Source organism: Heloderma suspectum, chromosome 1 (genome assembly GCF_057233095.1).
Source record: "Heloderma suspectum isolate Gila_16-S chromosome 1, 16-S_ref, whole genome shotgun sequence".
Classification (NCBI taxonomy): domain Eukaryota; kingdom Metazoa; phylum Chordata; class Lepidosauria; order Squamata; family Helodermatidae; genus Heloderma; species Heloderma suspectum.
Genome location: NC_139458.1, coordinates 323041352 through 323068276, shown reverse-complemented (window position 1 = coordinate 323068276; position 26925 = coordinate 323041352). Strand labels below are relative to the sequence as shown.

Sequence of the window (26925 nt, the reverse complement as noted above, 5' to 3'; positions counted from 1 at the left end):
TTGATCTCTAGTTCCTCTGCCTCTTCGAAACCCAGCTTGTACTTCCGGTAGTTCTCGGTTCGCATACTGCTGAAGCCTAGCTTGTAGGATTTTGAGCATCACCTTGCTGGCATGTGAAATGAGCGCAATTGTGCGGTAGTTTGAACACTCTTTGGCGTTGCCCTTCTTTGGAATTGGAATGTAAACTGACCTTTTCCAGTCTTGCGGCCATTGTTGAGTGTTCCAAATTTGTTGGCATATTGAATGCAGCACTTTAACAGCATCATCTTTTAGGATCTTAAATAGCTCAGCTGGAATACTGTCATCTCCGCTAGCTTTGTTGTTACTAATGCTTCCTAAGGCCCACTTGACTTCACTCTCTAGGATGTCCGGCTAAAGTTCAGTGACCGCACTATCATGGCTATCAGGGACATTAAGATCTTTCCTGTATAGTTCTTCTGTGTATTATTTCCACCTCTTCTTAATCTCACCTGCATCTGTTAGGTCCCTGCCTTCTTTGTCCTTTATCATGCCCGTCTTTGCACAAAACATTCCCTTGAGATCTCTGATTTTCTTGAAGAGATCTCTAGTCTTTCCCATTCTGGTGTTTTCCTTGATTTCTTTGCATTGTTCATTTAAGAAGGCCTTCTTGTCTCTCCTTGCTATTCTCTGGAACTCTGCATTCAGTTGGATATCTCTTCCCCTTTCTCCCTTGCTTTTCGCTTCCCTTCTTTCCTCAGCTACTTATAAAGCCTCATCAGACAGCCACTTGGCTTTCTTGCATTTCTTTTTCTTTGGGATGGATTTCGTTGCTGGCTCCTGAACAATGTTATGGACCTCCGTCCATAGTTCCTCAGGCACTCTGTCGATCAGGTCTAATCCCTTAAATCTATTCCTCACCTCCACTGTATATTCATAAGGGATATGATCTAGGTCATACCTGAATGGTTTAGTGGTTTTCCCTACATTCTTCAATTTAAGCCGAAATTTTGCAACAAGAAGCTCATGATCTGAGCCACAGTCAGCTCCAGGTCTTGTTTTTACTGACTGTATGGAGCTTCTCCATCTTTGGCTGCAAAGGACATATAATCAATCTGATTTCGATATTGACCATCTGGTGATGTCCATGTGTAGAGTCGTCTCTTGTGCTGTTGGAAAAGAGTGTTTGCTATGATCAGCGTGTTCCCTTGGCAAAACTCTATTAGCTTTTGTCCTGCTTCATTTTGTACACCAAGGCCATGCCTGCCTGTTATCCCAGTGATTTCTTGACTACCTACTTTAGCATTCCAATCCCCTATGATGAAGAGGACATCTTTTTTTGGTGTGAGTTCTAGAAGGTGCTGTAGGTCTTCATAGAACCGATCAACCTCAGCTTCTTCGGCATCAGTGGTTGGGGGCATAGACTTGAATTACTGTGATGTTGAATGGTTTGCCTTGGAATCGTACTGAGATCATTCTATCATTTTTAAGATTGTACCCCAGTACTGCTTTTCCCACCCTTTTGTTGACTATGAGTGCTACTCCATTTCTTCTAAGGGATTCTTGCCCACAATAGTAGATATGATGGTCACCTGAATTAAATTCGCCCATGCCTGTCCATTTTAGTTCACTAATTCCCAAGATGTCGATGTTCAATCTTGCCATCTCATGTTTGACCACCTCCAGCTTACCTTGATTCATTGATCGTACATTCCAGGTTCCTAAACAATATTGTTCTTTACAGCATCGGATTTTCTTTTCACCACCAGACACATCCACAGCTGAGTGTCCTTTCGGCTTTGGCCCAGCCACTTCACTCTTTCTGGCGCTACTTGGAAATACCCTCTGCTCTTCCCCAGTAGTATATTGGACACCTTCCGACCTGAGGGGCTCATCTTCCGGCGTCATATCTTTTAGCCTTGTGATATGTTCCATGGGGTTTTCTTGGCAAGAATACTGGAGTGGGTTGCCATTTCCTTCTCCAGTGGACCACATTTTGTCAGAACTCTCTGCCATGACCTGTCCGTCTTGGGTGGCCCTGCACGGCATAGCTTATGGCTTCACTGAGTTACGCAAGCCCCTTCGCCACAACAAGGCAGTGATCCAAGAAGGGGTCATTTTGCTATAAGCAGAAATAATGCTTCCCACAGGCATCTGTGTGGCCATTGCTGGAAACAGGATGTTGAAGTAGCTTGCCCCAGGATCTGATCTTATGTTCTTGAGTATTCACTAGGTGTCTTATGTCTCTGAATGTTCACTATGTGTAGTGTGCAACAAGGATGCTGTGAAAGTAAGATATAAGGTTGAATATTAGTTTTTAGAGCTAATGTGGGTTTCACCTTGCTTAGCGTTAACCTTTGTCTCCCAGCAACTCTTATTAGCCTAAATCCTCTGCAAGAACAACCCCTTGCAATTCTTACAGGATTTTTTCCATCCACCAATCTCCATATATATATGCAATGAGGTTTTTCCAGATTTCAGACAAGGTTTTTATAGTGCCATCACCCTGTCTCATTCACGGAAGTTCACACAGGTCCAGTCTTTGCCATCTGCCACTCATAACCTTCTTATGTTTTCCCACTACTTCATGTTTTTTCTTACCTTAGAAAATCTCTTAAGGAGAAAAAGATGGCATTGGGCAGCAATTCTTTCTAATTGGTAGCACTAGGAGCCCTCCATCTAGAAGAACTCTGGTAAGCTTCTCTTTATACCCTCCCAGAGACTGGTGTAAAGAATCACCCTTGTGGTTTAGAAATATCAGTGCAGTGCATTGCCTTGAACCAGGACTGGCTAAGTCTGCACAATAAGATCAGATAATAAACTGCTTTGCTACAATTCAGAATTTATCCTCCAAGTTGTTCAGTTATTGCCTCTCCATCCTATCAATTAAGGATGAGTCTCAAAACTACAGCCCACCAACAAGGGAATATTGTTAATGGGCACATATAGGGAACTTCACTTAATGCCTATTGCTTATGATCTGGCTTTCAGCATCTGGTAATTTGATTTTAACATTATGAACCAATAAAAGTATGAACTGGCCAACCAGAGCTGGGAATTTAAACAAAATTGTTTGGAATGCATACACAATGCCCTGTAAGGAGGTGATCAGCGTTTTGCTCTTGCACACATGGAGAAACCTCACCATTGGAAAAGAATGTCTGGATTTCAGTAACGCTGGATGGCAAAAGCAAAGAAGATAGCATTGTTGAAAAGGTTAATGTTTCCTTTCACAGCTGGCGTCTCAGAGGAGTCGTCAAACAAGATCTCTGTAATGAAACCTGGTTTCTCTTTAATTCCTTTGTAAATGGAGACACCCCACTCTTCAAACCTTGAGGGGCTAAGAAGTCATTCTTGAAAGACCCACTTCAATAATGAGGACTTGAAGACTGAGAGCATCTTCACATGGAGCTTTTATCCTGCTATTAAGTTTGCTCACTCACAGAGGTTTGCAGGTCTTTAAGATGATGTCGTGAACCTCCAGGACGCCTCCGGCACTAAATGATCTCTATCCCATTTTTAAATAGATTGGAGATAATAAGCTATCAAATTACCCTGCTTGTGTTCTGCTTGAGTTCCCTCCATGAAAAAGGAAAAGCCACCAGAAGAGGAGCTAGACCTGTGAAACATATGGAAGACTCAGATAAGGGGGAGGAGCGGGGAGAGGAAGCGCTTGTAAAGGGAGTCCGTTGCGATCCTGCATTTAAAACGGGAGCAGAAAGCCCCATTTTAAATGCGGGAGTATAGGTTGGAGTAGAGATTTGTTGTTGTTGTTCAGTCATGTCCGACTCTTCGTGACCCCATGGACCATAGCACGCCAGGCCTTCCTGTCCTGCGCTCTCTCCCGGAGCGTGCTCAAGTCCATATTCATTGCATCGGTGATGCTATCCAGCCATCTCATCCTCTGCCGTCCCCTTCTCCTTTTGCCTTCAGTCTTTCCCAGCAACAGGGTCTTTTCCAGGGAGTTTTCTCTTCGCAGGGGTAGAGATACTCTGAGATAAATATTGTGGACTGGGCGATACTTAATAGCAACATCAAATTTCAATAACGAGCCAGAAGGGGGTTGTTTTGGTACAGTGTGTATGGTTTGTATGGTTGTTACTGCATCGTTCCCCCAACCTGGTGCCCTCCAGATGTGTTGGACTACACAACCAAAGGGCACCAGATTGGGGAAGACTGTTGTCAGTGTAACACAGCTTGAAGAAAATTATATTTGCCCCCAAAAGGAAGAGGCTCCTCTTAAACGAGCTATTTTAGATTCATAATCAGTAAGAGCCTTTCTTTTGTAAACAGTTCCCAGAGGTGTGCAAATGAGAAGCGGTACAGAAATACAGTTGATTTTTTATTTTTTTTTTAAGGATAATTCCAATCTGCTTCACGGCACAATCCCACGTTTTAGACAGAAAGAAGTCCTACACTTCCCAGCATCTCCCGACAGACTTTTTCCGTCTAAACAGGCGTAGGCCTGCGCCCGTGGCGACTGAGCGGGGACCAGATAAGGGCGAAAGGCAGCGCTGCGGAGGGGGGCGGGGCTGAAAAGGCTGGCGCCACACCCCCGCCACTAGACCGCTCTCGACGGTTCAGCCTCGTCCTCTCTCGCTTCGAGAACAAAGCGAGCGGCGGCTCTTTCCCAATCGACTAACGTGGGCGTGGCCGACCTGCGGTTTTAGACAAGCGGCCGTTTCACATCGTGAGGGAGCGGGAAGAGCCTGCCGGGGCGAGCACAAAAACGCGATACGCCTCCGCCAACGTTCACGCCGCTCGCTCGCGCGCGCGCGCCCCCGACCCCCAGCAATAGAACGCGAGGACAGAATCCCCGTCCCCGCGGCACCGCCCGAGCCGCCTTCGGGATGCGCATTCGGGGTGGGCGGGGCTACCCCTCCAGCCAGCCATTCAACAGCAACCTGCCTTAGAAACGGGATTCATGCGAGCGGCAGCCATGACGCAGTCGGTGGTGGTTCAGGGTGAGCACGCGAGAACTCCGCGCCCCCCCCCCCGGCCTTTCTTTTTTTTTTGTCTCTCTTCCCTGCGTACAGCTGCTTGACCACCGCTGCTGTTGTCTTTTCCCCTCCCCTTATAGTGGGTCAGTGCGGGAACCAGATAGGCTGCCGCTTCTGGGATCTGGCCCTGCGTGAACACGCCGCTGTTAACAAGGTAATAAGCCCCGCCTACTTCTCTTCGGGGGGTAGCGTCAGTTGACGCGCATGCGCAACAGGACGCTAATTTCGGGCCGTTTTCCCCGCCACGCCCACTGTAACCTCCGCCGCGCCCCTCGCTCTAGTCTATCGAGGGAGCCGCTGACGGTTCTGAGCGGCAGGTCGCGAGGCGGCCGCGGGCTCGACGGTGGCGCCCTCGCGCCTTGTTCTCGCCCCTTCCCAGACACCGACCTCTCCGGCGCGCGAGTTAAAATGGCGGCTGCCTCAAAGCCGCAAGTCACAGCTTGCTCTCAGAAATAACTGCCCTTCCCTCGTTCTGTTGTCCTGGTCAGTCTCGATTACCAGCAGAGGCAAAAGGAGCAGGCGGAGCGCTAAAAGCGGCCCAAACCGTCGTCGACTCGCTTTGCGTTGCCGGTGGCTGTAATCCCCTTTGTAAACCGCCATGGGGCATCGCTGCCCTGCCGTTGCTGCGGTTTGTGTGTGCTTGCCATAGCAGCAGCCTTAGCTGGCATTGTTTTATCATAAAGTAGCGCTGCATTGTTATTACTCCATTGACATACCCCACCACGTTCTAATGTTTCCCGACAAGCCTCCAGTTTAATCTGGATTAAAAAGCACCAGCTGCTGCTTCTGTGAAACAGATTCTGAATTCCCTCAACTGACCAGTTGGCTGTCTAACAAGCTTTAGGGTTGACTTGCAGACTTTTTCCCCCCTTTAATACATTTATGAATTGCAGCCTTTGCCTAACAGGTGCCTGGAGCAGTATAAAATAAGGCCATTAAAGCGTCACATCAAAAAAAAAACAAACACAAGACTAAAAATTTACTTGTTCATATGGAAACACCACTTTTCCCCCTTGGTAAGGTTGAATCTCACCTTACCAGATTAGGGAACCATCCACCCAGTGTCTCTGTGTTACCGTTATTGAGTTGCAGCTTATTGGGCCTCATCCAGCCTATTACTGAGTTCAGACAATGATGTCAGCTCTTTATACAGCTGACACAACCCCAAATCCCCAGGTAGCCTCTCCCAGCAGCTCCATATAGATATTAGATTAGGAGCAAGATGAAACCCTGTGGGACGCCAACACAAGTACCATGGATCCAAATAGTCATCCCTCAAAGCTACCTTCTCGTACTGGCTATAGGAGGGGTGCAATTTTTTTTGCACTTAGAAAATTACCTTCCACCATGGCAAATTTGAAATTATTTATGGAGTCCATGCCTGAGGAAACTCTACATGCTTTAAGTCTACATGCTTTAAGTCTTACCACAAGCTTCACACCACTGTTTACTTACATTTTTTAGAAAGGAATTTACGACGAAGCATTAAGCAGTTTCTTTAGAAATGTGAACAGTGGGTAAGTTTTCTTCATATGAGCAATCTTAAATTATTAAAAATGCCTTTGTTTTTAAATCTACTTGGGGTTCATAGGGGAATGCTGCTGCACCAGCCCTTGCACTACTGCAGGCTAGTTAGCATCTTGTGCTGTCAGTGGAAGATGATGTCCTGTCATTCACTGTGTGGATTTATTGTTCGGTGTTTGTCTCAAGTACTACCATTTCTGTCAGCACAATTCTTTACCTGTGTACTCTGAAGTAAGTCCCGTTTAGTTCAGCGGGGCTTACTCCCAGGTAAGTGGGTATAGAGTTGTAATATGTATCTCCTTCTCTTTGGGGTTTGTAGACATACAAAGTGTCAGTGGTCACAGTCTGTGCTTGTGCCCAGTCATGCCAACATGTTGCTTGATCAGTATATGGTGTATCATTACTGTTTATGTGTCCGATCTGTACTGATTGGGCCTTGACCCTTGGTGTTCATTGGTTTAGAGTAGTAATTACATTTTTTGGTCTCAGTGTTTTCACTGGTGGGGGGAATCCTGGTGTAGTGGTTGGTATTGTTATCCTCTTCTCCTGACTTCACCAATCTTACACTGTGTCCAATCAAACTGTTGCACGGCTTTCACAGTGCAGCTGCACCACCTTGAGTTGCTACTGTGGTGCAGCAGCAGCTGTGCTAATACCATCAGTTGTCATGGTACACTGGAGAAAAAGGTTTTTTTGTCTTCTTGACAGGTGCTGAGATGAGTCTGTTAGCACTTCACTTTACAGTTTGCTCTAGCAAAATTACAGAAATATCAAATCCAACTACTAACAGTTGTTAGACATGCCAGTGTTTTTTAGCAGCCCTACATGACTGCAAAAATTAAGCAGGTGATGTTTTTTCCCTTCCATTGAGTCACCAATTTCTATGTGCAGAGCATTTATTGATTTATTTTATATGCCAGCTTCACAAAAAGGACACTCAAGGCAGCTAACAATAATAAAATACAAATTAAAAATAAAATATTAAAACATAAGATAAAACAGAGCCATTAAAACACAAAGAGCAGTGACACCTACAAAGTCAGCTACCTTGATATGTGTTCTTGCTACTCTTCCTTTCTTTTTAAATGTTAAACCTCAGTGGAAAGGGGGAATGAATTGTAATATCCTGGTTCTTTATGTGTGGTTTTTCTCTATGATTGTGTTCATTAATTTGACTTCTGATTTTTCTAGAACAGATGGTGATGGTGCTGTCATTTCCAGAAGAAAAATCTGTTCCTTAAAAGCACGCGTAAGGGGAAAAAATTAATTATGTCGGTCCCCGTACTTTGTAAGCCTCTGAAATGTTTCTTACACTTTTAGGTTTTATTATAAAATATATTTCACATTTCTCCCATTGAATGTGATATATATGGAGTTGCTATACTGAAGAGCAGGTTCTATATGCAGAGTATTCATTCAACGGTCAAAAAACTCCTGGTTTAAAAGACCGGAGTTAAGGCTATCTCATGTTGGTCCAAACTCCACAAAACCAGGAAACTGGAAGCTAAGGCTGATGTCTTTTCTGATGTGCCCCATGATCAGTAATGATGTTATGCAATGTCACAAATTGTGCTTGCTTACAACTTATGCTCCATGTACCCAGACTTGTCCTTGGTCTTTCAGGGCCAAATCCAGATAGGGAAGATGGAGTGCCTGGAACCAGCAAAGAAGCCCGACATTGTCCTGTTCCTGTATTGCTTTATGAGGGATCTGAACCTTACTGTATTGCTGAATTAGGAACTGTGCATGCAGTGGTTTCTGTATGCGCGGTTTTCCCCCTTGAATCCAACTGTGTCCATTTAGAAATCCAACATGGCCATTTAGAGTCCAGTTAAAAAATTAGTAAAAGCATCAATCTGTTCAGGAAAGGAGTGGGGGTGGGGGACTGGATTTAGTGCCCTCCTACTCACTAAACAGATAATTGGCAGTATCTGCTTTTAAAAGTAAAGAAAAGCAAATGTCATTCTGTGATGTATTATTAACACTGAGCAGTCCAATTTTATTTGAAGTACATTTAGCTACTGCTGAAAGTACTCTTGGCTTGAATTATTTGCTTAAAATTATGAAGACAAATAATAAAAAAGGCAAAGATGAGAAAGTGGTTGAGAAGGCATGTTGGATGTGAAAAGATTAAAAATAATGATTTCTTATAGCATTGTGAAAAGATTAATTGAATAATATTAGCAGCCATCCTATTTATTTTTCAGCAAGAGCATGTTTCCTCAGTATAAAACTGGTTTCTTATCCTTTATGTTGCATATGCGCTTTTAATTCCTGAGTTGCTTTAAGTCAGGGTATCTAAAACTATCCTTTATTAAATATCCTAAAGCATAGAAATTAGGCCACAATTTTCTGGAGCCAGCTTTTTTACCCGATGGATGTGTGAAAATTAAAGCAACAAACATTTCCTGTATCTTTCATGTAATGTATTTTGTGTAATGTTTTTAAAGTCAGGCATTCTGGGTGAGTTTAAATTCTTTTTGTTCCACCCCCTAAGGCTCTCCTAATTGACATGGAGGAGGGCGTAGTAAATGAAATTCTGCAGGGGCCACTGAGAGATGTCTTTGATAGCAAGCAGCTGATCACAGATGTTTCTGGTTCAGGAAACAACTGGTGAGAATAAATTCTGTTTCATAAATCTTCATACAGAAATTTCTTACACAAATTAATTAGAAATTGAAAGCAGGACTCTGATATTTCTGTCTTTTGTACTTTCTGCAGCCTCTGAAGTAAATGAGCACATTAAAATGACAGTTAGTTTTACTTTGAGGAAAACTTTAAAAACACAAACCAGTAATCATTTTGCCAGCATGTCATATCTACTGTGTTGTTCTTTTCTTCTTAAGAAATTTTGCATACTTCCATGAAGATGTATATTCTGTTACTGCCATTTATTTATTTATTTCCTTACAAATATTTATATCCTGCTTTTCAGGATACAAACTCTTCTGAGGCTGCTTACAAGTGACATCAGCATACATTCTAAAAAAAACACAGTGAACAGTATTATATAAGAAGTTATCACGATACTCCTCACAGGGCAGCTGGTAGAAGATGGCCTGGGAGAGAGAGACTGTCCAGCTGGAACAGGGGCAGGCGCCTAGTGTTGTCTTTGCTTGCCTCCTTCTCTGTCCTGGAATCCTTCCCACAGGACAGTTGGTGGTAGATGACCCTCTGGAGGGAGGGAAGTGTCAGTCATCTAGACAATCATCTGCTCCTACTGCTGCTGCTTCAGTTCAAATGGTAATCTAATTAGGGGTATGAACAGCTGACCAAAGAGATGAAGGGAAACAGATGGATCTTTAAGCCAAAGAAATCCCAACTTTATAAAAAATGCTTTTAAGTAGTTATTTAATGAAAACGGAGATTTTGGATAAAATAGATCAAATGTAATGCTACCAAAGCACAAAGCAGTCCTAATAACTTTCCAATAATTCCTAATCTAATAATGCAGTCGTTAAAAAAAGGGTAAGTAGGGGAGAAAGTGTATAACAAATTAATTCCACAATGTTACATTCAACAAAAAGTTACTAAATGGTTGATTAGTCACTGATAAGTATTTATTAATAAAATAAGGAATGCTTACCTTTTGGAGGCATTCTCCCCCCCCCCCCCCCACGTGCAAACGCTTTGTATCTGGAAGTAGAGGCTTTGTATGCAAGCCTAGTACACACATAAAACTAGTGCTGCTGAAATTCAAACAGAAGTTCTATAGCTCAAAATGTAAACCAGCATTCTGTACATAAGCAGAACATAGATTTCAGTTTATTTTTTGTCCAAGTTCTAGACATGAATCACAGTTCAGACGGAGCTATTCAAATGCAATTTTTGAGGCTCCAGGGGGACTGTGGGCAAATCCAGAGAAGCTCTGGGGGTGTTGTGGGGAAAGGAGCTGTGCAATTCCTGAGTTTGTTTGACCAAGCATAGGGAAATTTCCCAATCCAAATGACGTTTAGTTTGTTTATTTAAGAGATTTTACACCCAGTCGTTATATTGTAGTCACAATTCACAGAGCATCTACCAACAAAATTAAAATAAATTCATAGGGTTATTTCCAGTGCTGCCTGTCCATCAGCAGAATGGAAACCACTGGCAGAACAGATTTCCTATGATCTCTGCAGCCCCTCACGTGCCCCCCAGATCTGCTCCAGAGGATATGGGGACTCTCTAGAGCAGATGGGGGCGGGGTGCTGGGGCTACAGGAGGGAAGAGCAAAAGGAAGTCCTGTTGTGCAAGTGACGCAACATTGGAATTAAACTATAAAACTTTATAGTGCAATACAATAAAACAGTAAAGAATCAGACTGGTACAGCAGATAAAACCAATTTAATAGAAGGCATCAGTCCTTGGAAACTCATCAGTTTGATGAGTCCTTGGAAACTCATCAGTTTGGCATGTGAAAACATCTGAACTGACAGCAGAAGGCCAAAATAGAGGGGCAAGGCAGATCTTAGAACACCCTGCTGCAAGCTTCATGTAGCCTCAGAGAACCCCTTATATCCTTTTTGTTATGCTTCTTATCGTTTATTTTCTTGATATGTTTAACTTTTGGTAAAATGCTTTTGGTCATTCATGCTGGGCTTTTTTTAAAAAAATACTGTTTCAACACAAATCTATTACCTTCTTTTCTGGAGGATAAATAATGTCCTCAGACCAAAACGGCTAAGTCAGCCCTGTATACATTAGCAAGCCTTTCCCTCCACTGGCTATGGAACAGGAAAGTGGAGCTGGAGGAGGGCAGTGGGGAAGTCTGCTTCCACCAACCCTGTTGCATGCACCTACATCTGGATCCAACCCATTGTGAATAAGAATGGTTAGAACTAAAGTAGAAGGATTCATATTAAAGGTCTCATATTTTCAGGGCTGTGGGGCACAAAATGTATGGGTGCCAGTACCGAGATCATATTGTCGAAAAGCTGAGGAAGACTGCAGAGCACTGTGACTGTCTCCAGTGCTTCTTTGTCATTCATTCCATGGGAGGGGGTGAGTATTGCTCCAGCCCAACAGCTGCAACCATGAGAGGCGAAATGAAAGAAAACTTTAAAAAATCATGAGTGTGGTAATCTAAAAATATTAACATATTAAGAACACAAGCTTTTAAAATAAATAGAGAAGCCACTCTGAAGTGTTCATTAACTTCAAAAGAGTATGAAAAAGCCTTTGGATTCCAGCCCTAATATTTTTGCAAATCAACTACATTTTTTCCTTTCTGAATTAATATTATCACAACTGTTCTAAAGGTCATACTTTTCTAATGAAGAGTTTGGCTGCATTATTTTTGTTGCCACCAACACTGCCTTGAGTCCTCGGATATGCATTTAGAGTTCTTAGGCCAGGGCAAGGCCAGAGATGCAATATCCCCTGTGCATGCCAGAAGACTTATGGGAGGAAGATAGCTTGTCTCCTGCCCAGCACAAAGTGAGAAGTCCCTTTATCCTCTTGAGTTCTCTGTGCCATGCAGTGAACTCGACATGGGAGGAGTGTCTCACTTCATGATGGGTCAGGGTAGGTGTTTGCTTGAATTAAATAGATAGTCATCACTAGCAGATGACTGAATTGTAGACCTCTGGTCTTATCGGAATAATATCTTTGGAAGTGCATCTTGTAGGGAATAATCTACAGCATAATGGCATCTTACATACACAGCTTCATTATGATTTACATGAGGAAAGAGTGGTTCTTGTTTGATGGACTCGTAGCTTCAAATCTTACTTCAGCCATAAACTCATTAGGTGGCCTTAGGCAAGTCATTATCCTTCAGTTCTATGATCTGTGAATAAGAGTAGCCTACACTAGGGGGTTCTTTTGAGGACAAAATAGTAATGTACAAGTGCATTTATAACCTTTAAACAAACCATATCAATTATTGTTCTCATTATCCTTAATTTGAGAAAGTGCATATTTCTACCATCAGCACTGCACACAAGTTATATATTTTTTAACTCGAGCACTGTAACTAAATTGGATAACTCACAAATGTCGGATTTTTTCTGTAAAACCAATAACTTAGGGTGCAATCCTATGCATGTTTAGACAGAGAAAAAGCATTGCTGGCTGGGGTATGCTGGGAGTTGTAGGCCTTTTCTCAACCTAAACATGCATAGGATTGCACCCTTAGCATCTAGTGTTAGAAGCTGTTGAGGAAATGCTGTGTCTTCAAACCTAGGTTTGGGGTGCTGGATGCCATCTGAGACTCCATTCCCTACTGTTTCTCCCAGTCTGGTTCTAGAATTTGTGTCAGCCTTTCCTTCCTATTTGGTTGGCTGCTGTTCTTCGCAGTTCCACAAAGGAAAGGGTAAGAGCGAAGGTGATAGGACAGAGTCATTCAGATTTCTTCCTTCCTCACATCCCTTTCAGAGTAGTAAAAAAAACTAGCTTCACAAGAAGTGTTTGTTGTGAACAGCCATATTATGAGCTCAGAGTAAGATTTCCAATATTAATTGATCCAGGCAACCCACGGTCTGAACACTGATTGGTGAACATTTGTTTAAAATAAAATCTCGTAAGAAATCCAGGCTAGCAAGAAGATCACAACACAGGACTTTTTTCATATACTTCCCCCCCCCCCCCATTATAACTGTTTTATGTCTTACTCTTAGGAACAGGATCTGGTCTTGGTACATTTGTACTAAAGGTACTTGAGGATGAATTTCCAGAAGTATATAGATTTGTTACTTCAGTTTATCCATCTCGTGAAGATGATGTCATTACATCTCCCTATAACAGTGTATTGGCTATGAAGGAACTCAGTGACCATGCAGACTGTGTATTGCCAATTGAAAATGAAGTAAGAATCTATAATGTTATGAGAATGTTGTATGGAAGTATAGTTGTGCATTGTCTTTTTCATATAATAAACTTTACAATAAGAAATATTTAAGATAATGGTATCTCCATTATACAGATGTTCTAGGTCAATAGCAGTTAAATTACTGCTTTTAAAGTGAGCAGAAAAGAGATTTATGCACCTTTTCATAAAAACAAGATCCTAAGGGTGCAATCCTATGGCCGCTAGATAGCATCTAGAAAGCCATAGGAATTTTCCATTCCCAGAAATCTTGACTCCCTGCTGTCTTGTAGGGGGTGCAGTTCGTCCCTGGCTCTGCACTTGGAAGAGCAGTGTGGAGCAGCTGAAAGGGAGGTGCTCCCGGGGTCAGGAAAGGGAGGGCCCCTCAAGTGCCGGTATGATGCTTCCTATGCATCATCTGCCCCTGTTCTGAGGTGCCCCAGTTAGACAGCCAAACTCAACCGTCTAGCCACAAATGCAAGGTGGCCAGAGCACAAAGGAGAAGATCCCCTCTGCGTTCCGCCCTCCCTGCATTGGATAGTCAGCTACCTCCAAATTCAGAGGCAGCTAACTATCACCATAGGATTGCACCCTAAATCTTGAATCAAGAGGCATATTACTATTCAAAATCTTTTTTTTTTACCATATCTTTCATAGTTTGAAGCACAGGTCTAAAGTGAGCCACTTATCTTAATACTGAGATGGAGGTGATGTGTGATTGTATCTATCTATAGAAGATGATGTGTATTTCTTTAACATAGAAAGCTCAAATGTTCTGATGAGTAGGAAGGCAGTAAAATGCATTAGACCCTAGTGAAGAATGAAGGACATTTTATAAGCATAGAGCTAGCTTCTGTGTCCCCAGTATGGGACTGTAGAGGTCTAGGAAAGGAAAAAGGAAAGGTTCCTCCTGTGCAAGCACCGAGTCATTACTGACCCCTAGAGGGACACCGCTTGCGCTGGCGTTTTCATGGCAGACTATAGCGGGGTGGTTTGCCATTGCCTTCCCCAGTCGTGACTAACTTTCCCCCAGCAAGCTGGGTACTCATTTTACCAACCTCAGAAGGATGGAAGGCTGAATCGACCTGAGCCGGCTACCCGAGACCCAGCTTCCTCTGGGATCGAACTCAGGTCGTGGGGAGAGTTTCGGTTGCAATACTGCCACCTACCACTCTGCGCCACACAAGGCTCTCATAGACGTCTAGACATTTCAAATTTATCTTATTAGTCCTTTATCTGTGATATTGTCATCTTACAAGAATCTTGTGCAGTATTGGAATTGCCCAAATCACTGGCAGGTCTAGATAGCATTCTGGTTGTACTGTCCTATTGTGGTTTTAAGCGTTCATACTTTATTTTGTTTTATACTGCACTCTGTGGTTTTAATTTTTGTGAGCCACCCAGAGAGCTTCAGCTATTGGGCAGTATAGAAATATAATAAATAAATAAGTAGCGGGTGTTCTCCATTTTTAAATTACCATTGCATGTGTTAAGTGTGCAAACATTAGTTGGTAAAAGTAGAATCCATATTTTTCAAGAAAAGACCCTTCTAGAAAAATGTTGGTTTCCCTGTTACAACAACATATGAAGAAAGGTCTTGATTTGCCAGAGCAATCCTGGTAAAACTCAACAATTTTTGAGCTTGCAGTGCCTCTAGGAGGATTGGTAGAGAAGATTAATCTTTGCCAGACCTTAGCTATCCAAGACTTGTGAAGTACACAATAATGCAAGTTTCCACCATTTCAGCATGATAGGAATACAAATAGAAAGCAACTTATGTGAACTTTTAGCCAACAGTAGTCACTTGTACAGAGAAGCGTGTAAAGTTTCTTTTAACAAAGGGCTTTCCAAATGATGAAAATAAAAGCCACAAGGGGAAGGCATTGAATGCAGCACATGACCAAAGGAGAAACAGTTCTTATGTTGGGCCTTAATAAATTTAGGCACTTCTATCTCAGAAAACAATTTTTCTTCTTCAGGGGCATTTGGCAGTTTGCAAAAGTAAACTTAGCTCTCTTATTCTGTAATGAAAGAGCTAAGGAATTTACTTTTGCAGGCTGTCAAATACTCCTGAGGAAGGGAAGTTGTTTTCTGAAATGTGTTGGGCCTTAATAAACTTATGCCTTGTCTAGTCATTTTCAGTGGTGAAAACACCAGAATGTTGTACTAACCCTACTCCCAATCATAGTGCTCCTATCCCATCTCTATTTAGTGGACTGTGAGGAAATCTAACTATAAGTAGATAGCTTTACTGAGGGTAATGGCCAAGCTTCTTGTTGTTAATAATCTGAGATGTATGCTTAAGCACTTGAGAAACAATTCACGCACCATTCAAAGAACTGCTGTTGGGAAAAAGAAACAAAAAGCAAAACATACATGAAATTGTACAGTTACTGTTCCATGTATATTTTGCTTTTTGTTTCTGAAAGGGAATCAGCCTTCTAAGTGTTTGAGCTAGATGAGCATTGCTGCAGTAGTAAAGCAAATGGGCACTTAGCTTTTGTTTTATGCAGTGTTTTAATAAGTATTTGGATTTTAAATTTGTGAGGCACCTTGGATCTTTTTTAGTTCAGATGTCGGGATATATATATATATTGTTAATAACAACAATATATATATCTGCCTGGAACAGCCTCAAGACTTGTTATTGCACTAACAAAATATGATCACCTTGAAGGGCCTTATGTGCATTGGGCTGGATCCATCTTGGATCCAGACTTAGATGGACTTAGAGTAGACCAATTGAAATCATTTTTTTCAGTGAGTGTATTCATAGAATGACTAAGCCTGAATCCAGCCCACAGAAGTTATGCCTGCATTTTTTTCTTATTTTTTAATTGTATCTGAAACAACTGAGAAAAATATTAAGGCTGCATTGCTATATATACTACAATCTGGGGGAAAGCCCCATTAATGGTGCAATCCTATGCATGTTTAGACAGAAAAAAGTCCTACAACTCTCAGCATTCCCCAGCCAGGCAGCTGAGGAATGATGGGAGTTGTAGGACTTGTCTAAACATGCATAGGATTTCAGCCTAAACTAAGTTGTGGCTTACTTCTGAGTAGACATGTGGAGGATTATGCAATAAGAAAGTTAATTTGCATACTGGATTTCTTATGAGCTTTTTCACTTATGTTCTCCACCCCACCCCCACCCAGTCTTTATTTGATATAGTTAGTAAAATTAATCAGATGACCAACTGTGGAAAGTTAGGATCAACTGTAAAACAAACCAGCTTGGTAACTTCAAGTGCAGGAGGAATAAAGCATACTCGGGAGAAACCCTTTGATACTATGAATAATATTGTGGCTAACTTACTGCTGAACTTGACCAGGTGAGCATTTAAAAATTCTAATTGGAAAATAGTTCGTTGGTACACTGAAGTCTTTTATCTTGAAAATAAGGTTATTGCAAATTTCCCCAATCCATCAGTCACTGTTCCATTTGCAGGTGGCAAATTTTTTGTCAATTTGGGATAGGGGAGATGATGATTTTTTTGTGAACACTTTCAGTGGGGTCACATGCTTACCATTGGTGTCTGGATAGCAGTATTTTTCTTTTTAAACAGCTTTTAAAAACACTTGTGGTGGTGATAGTAGAAAAAAGTTAAATGAAAAAGAAACTGTTGCCTAGCTGCCAATGGTAAGCATGCATCCCTCCTACAAATCTGCAAAACTTTACTTCCCTCCCCCATTCCGTTGCCTTTTTTTGCACACTGCACCCTAATTTGAGCCCAAAGTTTAAAACTTCAAACTTGCAGCTCATTCTTAGAATATACATATACAAGTGTAGACCTACAACACAATGTTACAGTGTATTCCAGACCGTAGCAGGAATACTCTTGTGCAGGATTTCGGTCAGCCTGGCTCTTGTAGCAGTGTTTGGAGCTCATTGAGGAGGAGGAGGAACTTTTCCTTTTCTACCCTTCTGTAATGAACCACTTGGGTTAGGCATGGTAGCTAGCCCCAAACCTGAATTCTTAAGCAATATATAGCTTAACCAGGAAAGGTCTCAGTGGGGTAAGAAAAGAAATACATATTCTTTCCCCTCCACCATGCTGAACTGTCCAATATATCATAAGGAAGAGATCTCTTTCACCTCATGACATGCATTAGAGCCACCCCAAGATACTATAAGTGGCTAGGACCTTGAGCAAGCCTGTTGCCCTTACTGCAACCCCATCTTCCTTTCTTTCAACTACACTCAACAATTCATGACTCATGGAGACCATTGAACATGCTTAGATCTTGTCAGGCTGTGTCAGGGTGTTTGGGGTTTTTTTAATTTACATTTTTCCCCCTTCCTAACTGGGGGAATTCCCTTGTGTTTGTAAAAACCGCTGCCTTTTCTGTGGGTGGCCCTGCCAAGTTTGCCATCAGAAATTTGCCCAGTACTTACCAGTTGATATGTCTTTTAAACAGTATATTAAAATACACCTTAAGCAGTGGAACAAGAATAGATGTTTTCTGCCTTTCTAACCTTTTAAAGTACCTAATTTCATTAATGATGAATATGGAGTTATATTTCCCCTCAGTAACATTTGTACTCCTCCTGTTATCTCAGTAACATTTGTACTGAAAGTGATAGAAATATGTGATGCTTCCTTATACCTTCATAATTTCACAGCCACTCCCTGTTCACCACCTCCCTTTACTCACACCTGGTCTCTAGTAGTAGACTGAGACTTTTGGCTCAGTTGAGACATTCAGAAAATCTCTCTGTTCCCTACACCCCATCTCTGTGAATGCATACTTGCAGAGAACTTGGACCAGTCATGGGCACAGCTGCAGCTTCCTCACAGCAATTTCCATGAGCAAGGTAGCATGTATTTGGTCACTCAAATGAAGGGAATAGCTTCTGGGTTGCTGTAGTTGCATCCCTGGGTGGCCCGGATCACACAGTACATTGTCCACACAAACACACCCTGTGGGCATTTAGTGCACAGTGCTGAATGTCTGAACCCTCCTTCTGATTCCTTCTGTCTGGCAGAGCCAGCTTCTCCCACATCTAGTGTACCTTCTCCCATTCTGACTCAGTTTGTCTTCTTTATAAGAGGAATAGTACTAGAGACCTTGAATTCTGACTGTCGGACTCAGCCTTATTCCATACCCTGCTATAGTAGAAGCTTGTAGTGCATAAACTACCATATTGTCGCGTATGACAGAAGCACAGCAGAGATGAACAGTTCTCAAGAGGAAAAGCTTTTGTTGCAGCACCGGGACAGCATGTGTAGCCCTTTAGGGATGTGTTCCTAGACTGTGCCCTAGTTGAAGCTGGGAAATTAGTGGCAATTTTACAATAAATGGATGGCAACTGACATAGCAGTGTAGGAAAGTAAAGAGTTACTGATTTTATATGCTTTTGCAATGACCTACAGTTGAATAAAGTATCCAGTAGCAAACATCTTAATATGTTTTTCTTTGTATAATTTTCAGCTCTGCTAGGTTTGAAGGATCTCTTAATATGGATCTTAATGAAATCAGTATGAATTTGGTCCCGTTTCCTCGACTTCATTATCTGGTTTCCAGCTTGACTCCTCTTTATACACTGGCTGATGTTAATGTGCCTTCTCGAAGGTGAGTAACTTTGAACATTTTAACCATTTCCAGAAGGATAGCTGTGTTAGCCTGTTGCAGCAAAAACGACGAAGAGTCTTGTGGCACCTTAGTGACTAGAAAACCTTTGTGTATTTTTTTAACATGAGCAGTGGCGGATCTAATAACAGTTCATATAGGTTGGTGCCCCTGTGACCCCCCAGGCTCCATCGCATGGCTCTAACCATTTGTGCTGTGCATACTTGCCTCACTCACCACCTTGTTGGTCTTCTCTAGCATGGCTTGCCATTTTCCTGGCTGTTGCCATGCTTCCATATTAGTTGCCGGTCTGTCTGCTGGCACTGTCAACCTCATTAATGAAACTGGGCATGTGTGCTGAGGGCGTGTGCGTGGATCACACCACAATAACATGGCCGATATCCTGGGGGGCACCCAAGGGAAATGAACCCCCACGCGATCAAAGAAATGGCCAGTGCACACTCTCTGTCAACTGGAGGAGGACTCGCCTCCAGGGCTTTGTGATGGGCAGTGCTGAGGGCACCCTAGCTTATTCATCCTACACATCAGGGTGAATGAGGAAGCCAGAAAAAACTGCACCTGCATTGAATCCAACCAAGTAGATTGCCTGCAGCCTGAGCTAGCGAAAGATCACTTTGTGGTCTGTGGAGGGATACTGAGAGAGAAGAAGCCAGCGAGAAAGAGAGGAGCTGAGGTGAGTGGCTCAGTTTTTTTCTAGAGGGGAAGAAAGAGAAGAAGAAGTAGCACACTAAGTTCTTTCTTTTTTGATAACAAACTGCAAGGATTCAGGAGCAAGCCAGGCCCAATCCGGTACCTTTTTACTTGACTTTTTTTGAGAGTGATGTTGAGTTGCTTTTGCTATACTTTGCAAACTATTCTTTAAAGAATTCTAAGGGATGGTAAATCATTTAAAATCTGTATGAGGCTATACCTATTGCATCTCTCGTGGGGAGGAAATCATTTTAAATCTTGATGAATGTATGTACTGCATACAGTTCAGGGTTGGTGGGGGAGAAAGATTATTTTGAATATTAAATTAATGCATCTCTGGCTTGGGGGAGGATAATTATTTTTAAAAAAATGAATTCTGGCTTGTCAAGGGAGGTTAATTATTTTAGAAATGACTTTATTGTTTTATTCCACTGAATATGATTTGTGTGGGGAGTATGTGGTTTAAATTAAGGCTATGGTCCAGTTTACTTTTGCAATGTGTGCCCATGTGGCTTTAAAAAGGGTCAGTGTAAGACACTTAGGGTGCAATCCTATGCACGTTTAGACAGAAAAAAGTCCTGTAACTCCCAGCATCCCTCCAGCCAGCCATTTCACCATAAGACACCTATATCTTGCAAGCTGTGTAGCAAACCAGGTGTAGTTGGCTCCGCCCGTGGTGGCCCCTTGGCTCTGCCTCTGCCAGTGGCCTACCCTCTGCCCTCCCAGCCCTAGTAATTGCCAGCCACCACTGCATGTGAGTGATAGCTGCACACTCTGAAGATGAAATTGAATCTCATTAGTAACAACCATAAAAAGAGATAAACATGACTGGAACCTTTTATACTCTTGTTATTCAAAGCTTCAGCATATTTTTCAAATGTTTGTAACAGTGTTCTACTTCTATTTGACACATATTGAGAAACCACTTCGCTGGCAAACTCTGTGATGTTGTTAACTTTGCTAAACATGCTGGGCTACTCCTTTCTCTTGTCTCTTAGGTTGGACCAGATGTTTTCAGATGCTTTTAGCAAAGATCACCAACTGTTACAAGCTGACCCAAAGCACAGCTTGTACCTTGCCTGTGCCCTACTAGTCAGAGGAAATGTACAGGTTTCGGATCTTCGTAGAAACATTGAAAGGTTTGCACACAACCTATATTAGAGGAGGAATTATCAACTGCTCATATGGCAAATTTTCAGTTGGTGCTTGGTCATAGGACCAAAGGCTAGCCAACATACTGGGTTTATGCTGATCCCCTCCTGCATGTACACTTCTGATCATGGGGTGGTGGCTCATGTTCTCAATCATCTAGAGAACATGAGCCACCACGTAATCTAGTCACATTTTTTTCTTTATACATAATTTTATGTACATGTAATATTACCAGTGTGGTGTATATTTTTTTCAAATAGATGCTTTAGAAGCTAAGGCTTTTCAAATTGATGCCTTAGAAGCTACCTAAACCTTGGGAATCCTTATTTGCCTGAAAATAGGCATCATACTTTGTCACATGCTATTTAACTGAGCATTTAATTTAGAAGAATAAATAAAATGTATTTAACTGCAATGGCTTTCTCGTTACTGAAATCACATGAAAGCGTCACTGGGGACAAATAGTCATATCTGTCATTAACATTCTTGCTTTATGTAGTGCTTATTTTTATTACTTGCCTTTACGTCATTTCCAAATTTGCCTATTGCAGGTTGAAACCCTCACTTCAGTTTGTCTCCTGGAATCAAGAAGGATGGAAAACTGGCTTATGTTCAGTACCTCCTGTAGGCCATTCTCACTCTTTGTTAGCATTGGCAAATAACACTTGTGTGAAACCTACTTTCATAGAGCTCAAGGAGAGATTCATGAGACTGTACAAGAAGAAAGTAAGCCACGGAATGAGAAGTAGTACCATCATGTTAACTAGTTGAGTTACACTTGTATTATAGTCAGTATTCAGAAATACTATGTGTGAAATTATGAAATGTGGATTAAAAACAAATCCATGGCACAGTCTATTCATGCATGTAGTTGTGTTTGTGGGAAGGAACCACAAAATGGAGGCCTCTTCTCTCCCTTCTCCCGCAGCCCTCATTTGTGTGCATTTGTATCGCAAGCAGGCAGCCATTTTTCTAAGTCCAGACTTTATTTCAACCCCTTTTAAGAGCCCAAATGAAGCAGTGGGAGAAGCTAGCATTAGTGCAGGGCATTCCCTTATCTCGGACAAATTTACCTGTCAAGGCTACAACCCATTTTGCAATACTGGAAGAACAACTGAATTCATTTGTTTGGTTTTTTAGATAACATTATTATTATAAATAATATGACTAAAGAAAACATATGACTTAAGTAACTTTTTGTCTTGCAGGCTCATCTTCATCATTACCTACACATTGATGGCATGGAGCAGAGCTGTTTCTCTGAAGCCCTTTCATCTTTGTCAGATTTAATAGATGATTATAATCAGCTAGATGCTGCTAACTGTGGACCTGCAGTAGATCCACCAAGGCTAAAGATAGCAGTGTAACAGTTGAGGAGCTTGGTAGGGAGAATCTTTAAAGTTGAGGTATCAGCAAACTACACGCATGCATTCCAGCCCAAGTTGAGCCCTGTTAAGTACAACTGTAAAAAACTTAAGAATGTACTTTGGCTGGAATATTCTCTTAACAAATTGCCTTGTGTAATGATTGGGATAAATGTCATTCTCAAAGGTGCTGTAGAAACTGGCTACCAGTGTTTCATTATATATCATATTATATAGATGCTGCATTACATATGTCATGGAAGTAGAAGGTTATTACAGTACCCTGTTATTACAGTACCCAGTATACCTCTCCTCATATATACTGTGATGTGCTTCTAACTTAAGTACTACATTTGAAGATACTTTATGTAGATTATCAAAACAAACACACTTTGTATAATGTTGACTATATTTGTAAATACTTGTAAATAAATGACATTTTTATTAATTTCATTTGCAAAATAAAACATGTAGCTACATAAAATATAATCTGGCATCCTGAATCCTTATTTGCCACAAACCCAAAACTGTAACACATCTGGTTAGCATCTTCTCCAGAATATCAACTGCAGTTTGAATACCTAAAAATTGTACTAGCTCTAATTAGCAATACAAGATGTGATATACTCCATATTTACACTCAGTACATATTTCTGAAGCGCAAATATATTGTGGAATTAACTAAATTCAAATGCAGACTGATTTGGATCCAAACTTGACCCTTCATGAACAAAAGGGCTCCTTCCATTTGCAGAGGACATTGAGATCCAGCAGAAACTCTGCACTTGGAGAAAGGAGGCTGCGTTATGATTTTCACTTTTAAGATTTCACTCTCCAGAGCAGCTTTTTGGAGGCTGCAGAGGGGAGGGGAAATAGAAAAAAATCTCCCTGTGCCTTCTGGCCGTAGGAGCCTCTAGTTCTGCTTCACGCAACTAGGGATCCATCCAGTATCTATAAAACTGGTTACAAGAGGAATCTGTACTTGACTACAGGTTATACCAGCTTATATATCATGGAAATGCAGCTGTATGTTTTGCAGACGGGACACTGATAAGATACGGCATAAAAAGGCATATAAAAATGCTGCAAAATTACACAGCTGCTTTCTTTTGCCTTTGAGTTGAAGAGGAAAAGTTATCAGTGTGTATCAAGGCTATCTAAATATAAAATTGTCTGTCTAGAAAATTGTATAGTTTCAAAGAAATGTAAAGACGAAAGTGCTTTACAATAATATCATTGATTATCAATATAATACATGTTGATACAATCATCCTTTGCAGATCTTTGACAAACTTTCATCAGTAAGTGTCCAGTTCCTAAGAAGCTCAGACGATCCATGAATGTTAACTGGCTTAGTTAACACAACGCTAGCTGGATAACATTCATTTCTTTGCTAGAAAATTAGTTGGATACTTCTTAAAAATGATAGTTTTTTTCACAATTGCCATTTTCTATGGAATTTGTGTATTTGTTTATTTGTTTTCCACAGAAATTATATATTGCATTTGAAATCGTTAGACATGTTATGGCTACTTAACTAGAATATATATTCCACTTCTTTTCAGGATAAAGTATATTTTGAGAGGGGCGAGCTCTGTCTTGTATGAAAAATCTGCTGGGTAAATTCATTCAACGCCTGTAATTTCAACCACTGATACCAGCCAGTAGCATCAGTGATGTCAGAGGGACATTTGATCACCTTCCCTCCCATAGTGCCGTTTACATTGTCTATAAAAGCTTGAGTTCAGAAAATATATCTCCAGGACTATTGCATGTCTTCTGACAAACACAAGATATAATCCACATCATCTTCCACTTAAAGGTGCTTTCCTTAGGGCAGTCAAACTGTACTGTAATCATTATAGACTTATTAGGTATACAACATCTCTTGTCCAGGCAGTTTCCACAAAAGGTAGGTTTGTATCTTTGTCTACTTGTGCATCCAGAAAAGGTTAGTTTCTCTGCTTCGGCAAGCTGAAATGTAGGCCGGCATGTTTTTCCTTTAGGGATCTGAAAATGCAGAGGGGGAAGCGAGTCTCAGTGTTATATTAAAAATGAGGTTTATTACATTGCATACCTAATAGAAGCAGCACTTGGGCCAAATTAAGATACACTTTCAGCCTTGTATAGTGCAGTGCTGACAATTTAAATCTACATGTTTGAGTTCCTGCAGGTAGGAATGTACGGACTGTGTAAAATCCACTCCGTCTGTGTTTCACGGATTGTCAGGCACCTTTTGTTCCATTGTCCGTTTACAAATTGATTCAGGTTTTTTTTGTTATGCATACGCAAATAATGACATAAGAGGGTTCACAACAATTTATATAATGTACCTTGGTATGTAAGATTTAGTGTATTGTCCCCCATTCCATTCAACTTTTCCCCATGTATATTTACCAGTCTCAGCAGAAACTTGTGTATTTTCCTATAAATAAATATGCATCAATTTCAGGAAAGTTAAGAGAAAAAAAAAATTCACGGACTCCACACAGTCTGGGGAGGTTTCTAAGAATCCGCAACGGATTCTTAGAAATCTGAGCTCATTTTAGTCCATCTCATAACATCCTTGCCTGCAGGTTCAGTATCCTGCCACTTTCAAGATGGCTGTGATACCACCTGAGGGAGAAATTAATCATGATGCGTGGGATTCATCCCAGTACCTTACCTATATCACCTGATTTTCTGATGCTCAATTTGGGCAAGGCTTATAACGATGTGGCAGTTGGGGAGGTCAGTCTGTCTCCTGTGAGTTTTGGTGCCACAAGCTGAAAGAATCTGTCCCTGAACAAGCAGGGTGAAGAGTGCCAAAGAATTCTGCTTAACTCGTTAGCTCCCATTTGTACTCTGGCCATGAAAGCTAGATAGGAAAATAAAATACCCACAGGTTTCTAAGGCATGGACTTGTTATTCCTGCTTCCCTGATGCTCACATCCAGGATAAATATGACTACTTCCTAATGCAGTGTCAAAGCAGTAATGGAATAACCACTCAGGCTTCCAGAAAGACTATAATTTTTCTCCTGTGTATGTGCATGCATATACAGTTCTTTTTAAAATCATATAAAAAGCAAAAAATAGCTGTGATGGCCCACAATGTTGGGCAATGCCTTGATGAGGACCAGCCAAAATGTCACAAAACTCAAAAGCTTGCACACACCCTTGTGACACTTTGGTTGGTCCTAATGAAGGCATTGCCCAATGGATTTTGGATTTTTAAAATCACAATTCTGTAATACTACTTGCCTAAAGAGGAAATTACGTTCTGCATTACAATTTACCTTCAATGTCTTTGGGAATTTTGCTTGGCATGGTTGAATAAAGCACAGTCTCTTTTCCTTCCTCATTTCACATTTACTGTTTTCATTGCTCACTCTATCAGATATACCAATGCCACAGGTTTGGGAACAAGGTGTCCATGGAGTTGCTTGTACTATGCATTTCTTCTTCAAAACAAGTGGTACACTTCTGAAAGCTAGGTGACAGAAATGCATTACATTTCAAGCTACATTTTAAAGTACTAGTTGAGACTACTACACCCCTGATTTGGACTCGATAGTAAGCCAACCAAAATAAGATATGGAACACAAAACTTAAGAATATCAGATTCTCCTCTTGGATTCCCTTGGACTTAAGTTACAAAAAAAGTGAGATCTGCAGAACTGCCTAAATTCCAATTTTATAGCAATTTGGCACCTCAGTCCCCCAAGACTTGGCATGTTTTATGTCTTCTTACCATTTTTTTTTTTTGGTATGCCCATGATGCCCATGTTTGCTGCAGAAGGGGAAACATTTTTCCTCTAGAGTTCTTGTAAAATAACCTATTTACCTGTGTAAAGATGGATTAGGGGAATCTAGGCCTGCACTTATCAAAATACATGAATTTGGTTTTCTTTAAGAGGACTGGAGTTGAAGCATGTGTTTTTTCCATATTCCACTTCTGAAGATTCTGAGCACTAATAGCTATGTATATTAAACCTGTCTTTTAAAATCTCCATGTAGCAAATCCTGGTGGATATCTAGAGGATGACTGGCCAGATTTAATTGTGCACAGCTTAGAGGACTGAGCAGAAATATGAGGGTACCTGGGAAGTAAGCAGCAGCTTTAAAATCTCAGTGCAGGAAGCAAATTTAAAAACCTGGCACAGATCTGAAATAAATAAAGCAAGGTTACAAAGCTGTGGATTTCTATATACAGATTTACCTTTATTGAGCATAAAATAATTGCATTGCTTTTACGATAGGGCTTTGTTAACTAGGACAGTGCAGGAGGAAAGATAGTAAAATATTAAAATAAAGCTTGGTGTTTGGCAAGATATTGAAAAACAGATTTAACATTTAATTGTGACACTTCATGCAAATCATGCATTAATAGCATAATAAATCATAAGCTGTGTGGATTATTATGGACGTTCTCAGCATATTCATAAAAGTGAGGCTATTCTACACGGCTTAGCCTAATCCATCTTCTGTCCACTTTTGCTGTGTTGGTACCTAATACTTCAGAAAGTGACCCATTTCTAATATACAATGGTGTCTTACAAAGTAACAACAAAAGACTGCTTATGCTATAAATCAAAAGGTGTCAGTACATCCTGACAAGCCTTTCTATGTTACAAGTAATTTTGCTTGAACTCGCTAGTTTGGTTGGTGCCCTTCTGACTATATCAACAAGGTAGCTAACACTCTGGTAGGCCTGTAAATATTTAAAAGGTGGGTTGGGGAATCCAATCCTCTTAGAGCCAGAGACCTTACAAAGACTGATAGGCACCCCTCCATCCACAGGTATATTCTCTCTCTGAGTCTGGATACCTGTAACAATATGACTTTTCAATATAGAAACATGCATTTCAACAAAA

At 41.2% G+C, this 26925-nt stretch overlaps 2 protein-coding genes across 9 annotated transcripts in view; one reads left to right on the top strand and one right to left on the bottom strand.

The window, feature by feature from the left end:
• The first annotated feature begins 4626 nt into the window (after positions 1 to 4626).
• Positions 4627 to 22557, top strand: TUBE1 (tubulin epsilon 1). 8 transcript variants are annotated; one of them, XM_084827314.1, is made up of 12 exons: positions 4627 to 4922; positions 5039 to 5112; positions 6423 to 6475; positions 7674 to 7731; positions 8980 to 9095; positions 11344 to 11465; positions 13082 to 13269; positions 16429 to 16604; positions 18706 to 18846; positions 20553 to 20693; positions 21258 to 21432; positions 21915 to 22557. In XM_084827314.1, the coding sequence occupies exons 1-12, from the start codon at positions 4883 to 4885 to the stop codon at positions 22071 to 22073; spliced, it is 1443 nt and encodes a 480-aa protein (XP_084683440.1). In that variant the 5' UTR covers positions 4627 to 4882; the 3' UTR covers positions 22074 to 22557. The 8 variants fall into 8 exon arrangements, with proteins under 8 accessions (XP_084683440.1, XP_084683441.1, XP_084683444.1 ...); XM_084827315.1 differs by having other exon boundaries at positions 21258 to 21472; XM_084827318.1 differs by having other exon boundaries at positions 7679 to 7731; positions 21915 to 22550.
• Positions 22558 to 23586: 1029 nt separating this feature from the next.
• Positions 23587 to 26925, bottom strand: part of CCN6 (cellular communication network factor 6) — a 28169-nt gene continuing 24830 nt past the window's right edge. The window contains exons 5-6 of the mRNA XM_084827323.1: positions 25348 to 25541; positions 23587 to 24080 (exon numbers count right to left, since the gene is read on the bottom strand). Coding sequence (XP_084683449.1) covers positions 23799 to 24080; positions 25348 to 25541 — 476 coding nt within the window. The 3' untranslated portion in view covers positions 23587 to 23798. The remainder of the gene's footprint in view (positions 24081 to 25347; positions 25542 to 26925) is intronic.

Coding starts and splice junctions, on each gene's coding strand:
- TUBE1 (XM_084827314.1), top strand. CDS start 4,883: ATGCGAGCGGCAGCCATGACGCAGTCGGTGGTGGTTCAGG. Junction 9,096..11,343: donor TCTGGTTCAGGAAACAACTG/GTGAGAATAAAT, acceptor TCATATTTTCAG/GGCTGTGGGGCACAAAATGT. Junction 11,466..13,081: donor CATTCATTCCATGGGAGGGG/GTGAGTATTGCT, acceptor TCTTACTCTTAG/GAACAGGATCTGGTCTTGGT.